General features: G+C 32.8%; 1 protein-coding gene across 1 annotated transcript; it reads left to right on the top strand.

Moving 5' to 3' along the window:
* Positions 1–588: 588 nt before the first annotated feature.
* Positions 589–3,988, top strand: LOC128206348 (angiopoietin-related protein 7-like). Its single transcript, XM_052908739.1, has 3 exons — positions 589–972; positions 1,115–1,236; positions 1,854–3,988. The coding sequence occupies exons 1-3, from the start codon at positions 777–779 to the stop codon at positions 2,223–2,225; spliced, it is 690 nt and encodes a 229-aa protein (XP_052764699.1). The 5' UTR covers positions 589–776; the 3' UTR covers positions 2,226–3,988.
* The last annotated feature ends 2,293 nt before the right edge of the window (positions 3,989–6,281 follow it).

Here is a 6,281-nt window from a genome sequence, read left to right as displayed (position 1 = left end):
CATATCCATTTAGCATCTTAGTAAATATAATAAACCTAGTGAACATTTAGTATTTTTCAAATAAATTTTGTTTTAATTACATTTTATTTTTCAACAAATTTATTCATATCCATATATTGTGTTGTTTTTTTCTATTTACTTGCTTATATTCATATTTTCGATGTACATGCATTGCTTGTTTTTAGAGAAAAGGCACTTAGGTGAACATATATATGTATTAAAATACTTTACGAATAAGGCCCCTGTTCCAAACAAATCAGTTTGAATAGCGATTGGTTCACTAACAGAAACGTATTGTTTACTTAACAAAACTTAAATTCATATAGCCTACTTTGACTACCATGTATATACTACAGGTCACAGTCACTAGATATTAACAAGACAAAACAGAAATAGATTAATAAATTGATGTATGACACATTCATACTTGAAGCCAATACCGAAAGTAAATAACTTCCTTATGTTCTGAATTTTAAACTGAATATATTTGTCGTGTCTTCGTAACAAGCACTTCTCCGTCTGTTTCGCAAGGGCCTAATCGTATACAAGCATAAGCACCCAACCAAACATGTATTGCCTATTGTCAGATCTATAATCATTACGATAAAATATCTCCTCCGTCTTATAAGAGCTGTTGAAAACATAAATAACTTAGGGAAGTTTTTAGTTTATTATATTCAGTGTATAATTTTGTGAAACAATAAATAGTCGGACTCTTTCATTATTTCTACAAAATAAAACCTATACAACCACAGTGCCCAATTAGTTCACTAAAGATGCGCGCCAAGATCGGAATGTTATTTGTGCTGGTGTCGTGCCTAGTTGTAGCTATAAGGGGATTCAATGATTCGGAAAGCAATGTGGAATCAAAGTTTAAAGGTCTTGAACATACTGTCAACAGTTTGGAGAAAACGTTAAGGAGCCTTGGTAAAGATGTCGAAGTATTAAATCAGGTCGGAACCAGTTTCAAAGGTAAATTCGACGCCACTTACAATTGTTTTTAAATGCTTTCGATGATTTAAATTATGATTTTAAAAAGTGCATAGAGGATCTGCATTTAAAAACATTGTATAGATATAATAAAATGTTCTTTCAAAATTCTATTTATTTTCAGACTGTGGTGAAATATACCATACAGGTATTCGGGGCGACGGGGTTTACACAATTTCTCCTGATGGCAGCTGTCCCTTCAAAGTGTACTGTGACATGACTCATGGAGGATGGATGGTCATACAGGTATGTACATGTACGGTACTAGCGCATGTAATTACTTATTGTCTGATTGTTAATATTCATTAGTAATGATTGTTTTGCTGTTAACTCAATATTTTTACAATCGGAAAACATCGGCCATTTTTTATCGAAAACTGCCTCGGATGCTCATAGACAGTTTAAAATTTCAGATTTATTTACAACCTACTGCGCTGCTGCAATAATTCATGTAGTTATTTCATTTTAGCAATTAAGCTTAAGAGCTTTATTTTTAGGAATCTTAATTATGTGTGCAATAATACACTTTTCAGTTTGAACTTAGTTATCAAAATACACGTTAAAACATTTAAATTAAATAATATCATTAGTAAGAGTTCACGAACTATTTCTTCTCATGCATTGGGATACATCCGAGGCTGTTTTCGGTGTTGAAAATTGCCTGGAGAGCGTATGTTGATTTTGAATGAATGAACTTGGCGCCCTGTTTGTGTAACCTTCAGGACCATAATATAGACAATGTTCCTATTTGGTATGTTTGCCTAACGGTTCAGTTGTAACAAAGTAAAGACGATTTTCAAGAATCCCGAGTTCGACCCCGAACTAGTTTATCTGATAAAATGTTTCATCTTTTGTATTTGCAGAAAAGAATCGATGGGAGTATTAACTTTTATCAACCTTGGACTTCTTACGTTAATGGTTTCGGAGATCTGACAGGGGAACACTGGCTGGGTTTACAGAAGATCCATCGCCTGACAACCCATGGAGCCCAGATATACTTCAACATGACCAGGACTGCAGATCAGCGCATCGACTTCGGGCACTACAAATACTTCAAAGTTGAAGATTCAACAACAGACTACACAATGAGAACTGACAACCAAGCGTATGAAGGAACAATTCCAGATGATATGTTCATGTACCACAATGGCAGGAAATTCACGACCTATGATCGAGATAATGACGGACATGGTTCAGCAAACTGCGCACAACTTTTAAGTGGCGGTGCGTGGTAGTACGGAGGTTGTTACAAACTTGGTAATTTAAATGGAATTTATGGAGTTCTCGAACAAAAGGGGATAAATTATCAATCTGCAGTAAAACAGACATATCTCTCAGAAACCACAATGAAAATTAAGCAGATTGTTGATACTTGTCAGTGAAATTAATAACTTCAAATACACGTATCATTTCAATGTTTTATGTGTACGTATAAACTTTAAAATAGTTACGTCGAAGGAGAGCAGCCGCTGGTCATCCATATCAAGGCAAATACTTAAACAATTTTCATGTCACAAAATTCATGGCACATGTATTTTGAAGCTTATAATAATTAATTATTCATTACTGGATAGTCAAATAGAGTCAAAAAGATTAATGTCAAGAAACAGATTTATTTTAAACGTCATCACAGGTAAATACAACTTCTGCTAATATTGTTTGGCATTTAACCAAAAGCAAAACCAACCTTATGGACAATAATGTGCACTCTTATAATGTCATGTGCCCTTCTATATATGTACAAAATAGTACATAAAGCTACAATGTCAGAAATTGGACACTTTCTCTTGGTTGTATTTGTTTATTTATGCATACCTTTCAATAGCATCCATTTAAAACTCCAACTGAATTCCAAATAGTTATGAATCATATTGTCCCACGATTAGTTGAATACATATATGTCTACCAAATATAAACGTTATCCGAACGTAAGTAACACTGACAAGCATTAGACGTTAATCGACATGTTCAAGTTCAACACAATAATTTTTACTAAAACAGTTGCATTTCCCTTTTCGTTAAAATATTGGTACGCAGGGTTAGTAGTTTGTAAAAGCCTTTTAAAATTTCATTTCTTTATTTACAATTCATATTCTCTTTTCCGTAGGTAAGATATCTATGTTATTCATGTTAAATTGTCTAAATTTAGTTATAACATTCACAACTATTTTTCTCTCCGCAACTTTAAACAAAATCTGTTTACATAAGTAATATCAATTCGTATTTATACAGTTTTGTATTCATATATATCCTCATGTGGCTATGCGTGTATAACCCGAGAGACATAAAGATGTTCGTATTTTTAATATTAGTTTGTGTTGTCTGTTTACGAAGTAGGAACGTGATGTCATTGTTTCTATACAGCTTGATGATCCTATCAATGTTCTGCTGAGCAAACCCAGTGGATTAGACAAACCTCGAGCAGGGAAATTGTCAGAAACCTTGTTGTCGCAATCCGGGGTTTTCAATGCACCAATAATCCTATGAAAGTTATCCTGTCAAGGATGTCGAGAAACTCCCGCTGTATGACTCCGAAGGGTCAACATATTGATAGCTGCATGAACCAAGCAAAAGTGACCCAGCACATCTAGCTGAAACATTATTTATATCGAATTGTTTCGTTTCTTTCAAAATAGAGTATGTGCTTCAATGTATGTTCTCCCGTTTAATAGGCAAATGAGTACTTGATGAGTAATTGGATGGTCCATTTATAGAATATTAAAGTCAAATTTTATCTTGATGATTAGATATCAAATAGTTTATTTCTCAAGTAAGTAAGTCATTTTTGAAAATGATTCATTATGCATATCTATACGATATGCAAATACTATTCTTGATTTGCAACAGTACTATTTCATCATTAAATATGTCAATAATAATGATTCGTTATGTCGCTCATCGCACTGTACAGTTGTAGTTTTGATATATTCATATGTAAATGTAACATATAAGAACTTCTAAGTTAACGACTGAAATAAATTATGTTCTTTTCCTTAAATGTGGTGTCGTGTTGTCGAAACATAATCCCTAACCAAGAATGCTCTGAATTCGTAAAGGATGGCAAGATAAAAATGTTCAATGATTTCTTACTTTATTTGCTGACAGGATAATCATGTTTGCAAACTCAAACAATGAACTGCAGATAAGTAAAGCTGGAATGTTTGGAAATAGCAACAGATAGAGACTCGCAGTGAATGTGTTCCAGTATTTCACTGACCGTTCGAAGGCAGTAGCAGCAGTAATTTCTCATGAAGATTAGACATTCTTTACCTGGTTATAAGTCAGACATACTGAGCACTTTCATGTTCTTTATCTTGCCAAAACATACTTCAAAAAATAAATCTTTAAACTGGTTATAAGTCAGACATACTGAGCAGTTTCTTGTTCTTTAACTTACCTTAACATAATTCAAAATAAAAATCTATAAACTGGTTATAAGTCAGACATACTGAGCAGTTTCTTGTTCTTTAACTTACCTTAACATAATTCAAAATATAAATCTATAAACTGGTAATAAGTCAGACATACTGAGCACTTTCATGTTCTTTAACTTACCAAAACATAATTCAAAATATAAATCTATAAACTGGTAATAAGTCAGACATACTGAGCACTTTCATGTTCTTTAACTTACCAAAACATAATTCAAAATATAAATCTTTAAACTGGTAATAAGTCAGACATACTGAGCACTTTCATGTTCATTAACTTACCTAAACATAATTCAAAATATAAATATATAAACTCATTATAAACAAAACAACGTTATCTTTGATCAAAGTTTACAAATTGCTTGCTAGCCAAGTTAGATAAATAACCATCCATAAGGTGAATGTATAAGGAAAACTAAATGGTTCCACGGCTTAATTGAGCAAAATGTAAACAACTGATATGAAGTTTAACTTTAGTTTAATTTAACATGTGTACCTGTTCATGCTGTTGCTCCAATGAGATAATTCCATGATTTATTGATTATAAGTATTTTCCATGGCCGAGAGTGTGAGATAGGTTCATCCCGACCCGAGCTTAGGGTGTTTTGCGGAAACGAGGCAAAACATCTTGCGCGAGGGTCGGGATGAACCTATCTTACACGAGCGGCTATGGTAGATGTTTTTTCTCCCACCTCAGTTAAACAAAATTAAGTAAAAATGTATTTTTTTTGCTGGAACTCTTTTGAGCGTAGTGAAAATAAATGCGTATGGATATGTGATCATTCGTGGTTGTCATGGATATGCGCGCAGTGGTTCAGATTATGTTAATAGTCTAATTGGTCTTTTAATAGTTCTGAGGAGAGTGAAGCTTTATTTGTTGAAAGGTGCCTGAAAACTTTTTAATGGTGACATTTGAAGCAAGAAATAATTAATAAGCATTCTAAATATTGCCACAAGACAAGGTTTCTGTGATGCTACAGACGACAGTCTTCAACAACGGAGGGAATTAGGATGTAATGACAATTAAAAAGGAGTTCCATACGGGTACTTGTATTATTTTTGCCCGTGGGCAAGATAAGAATTTCTAGCATGGTTAAATTTTTGGATCTACTTATCTGAGGTGGGAGAAAATGACATCTCAGTTCAATGTTTAAAATTTGCTTGCTAGCCAAGTAAGTAAAATAACCATTCATAAGGTTAATGTATAATGAAAACTAAATGGTTCATCTGCTTAAATGAGCAAAATGTAAAGAACTGGCCCCAATATCACGAAAATACTTAAGTAAAATCTCAATCTCAACTCAATTTTACACCTTACCCTATGACATTATTAAAAATAACTAATGTTTTACTATTTTAAAAGCACATTCTCACATGCATTATGTTAATTAACATGATTACTCAGTATTCTAAAGAGATATATTTCTACAGCACAAAATGTACTTGAGTAAAATTCTAAAATAATAAATTGGACTCAAGTACATTTTTTGCTCTTATAACTTTTTTCTATACATTATTTACCAATTTTTTATCAACATAATGCATGAGAGAATGCAAATACAAAAATGGTAAAACATTTACAATTTTAAATCATATGATGCTTTAATTTAATAAAAAGAGTTGAGACGGTGATTGAGATTTTACTTGAGTATTTTCGTGATATTGGGGCCTGATATTAATTATATTTTTAGTTTAGTTTTACATGTATACCTGGTGCTCCAATGAGGTAATTCTATTATGCATTGGTAAAGCTATCTTGATGCTTGTGTACATGAGGTCTGTGTGTGGTCTTTGTTATTTCTGACTCTCCTTGAGTGTTGTTTGTGCCTATACCTTGTGCCTCTAAGTATATGTAAGAGT

This window comes from Mya arenaria, chromosome 10 (assembly GCF_026914265.1).
Source record: "Mya arenaria isolate MELC-2E11 chromosome 10, ASM2691426v1".
Taxonomy (NCBI): Eukaryota; Metazoa; Mollusca; class Bivalvia; order Myida; family Myidae; genus Mya; species Mya arenaria.
This window is presented reverse-complemented; position numbering and strand designations above follow the sequence as displayed.

Coding starts and splice junctions, on each gene's coding strand:
- LOC128206348 (XM_052908739.1), top strand. CDS start 777: ATGCGCGCCAAGATCGGAATGTTATTTGTGCTGGTGTCGTGCCTAGTT. Junction 973..1,114: donor GGTCGGAACCAGTTTCAAAG/GTAAATTCGACG, acceptor ATTTATTTTCAG/ACTGTGGTGAAATATACCAT. Junction 1,237..1,853: donor GAGGATGGATGGTCATACAG/GTATGTACATGT, acceptor TTGTATTTGCAG/AAAAGAATCGATGGGAGTAT.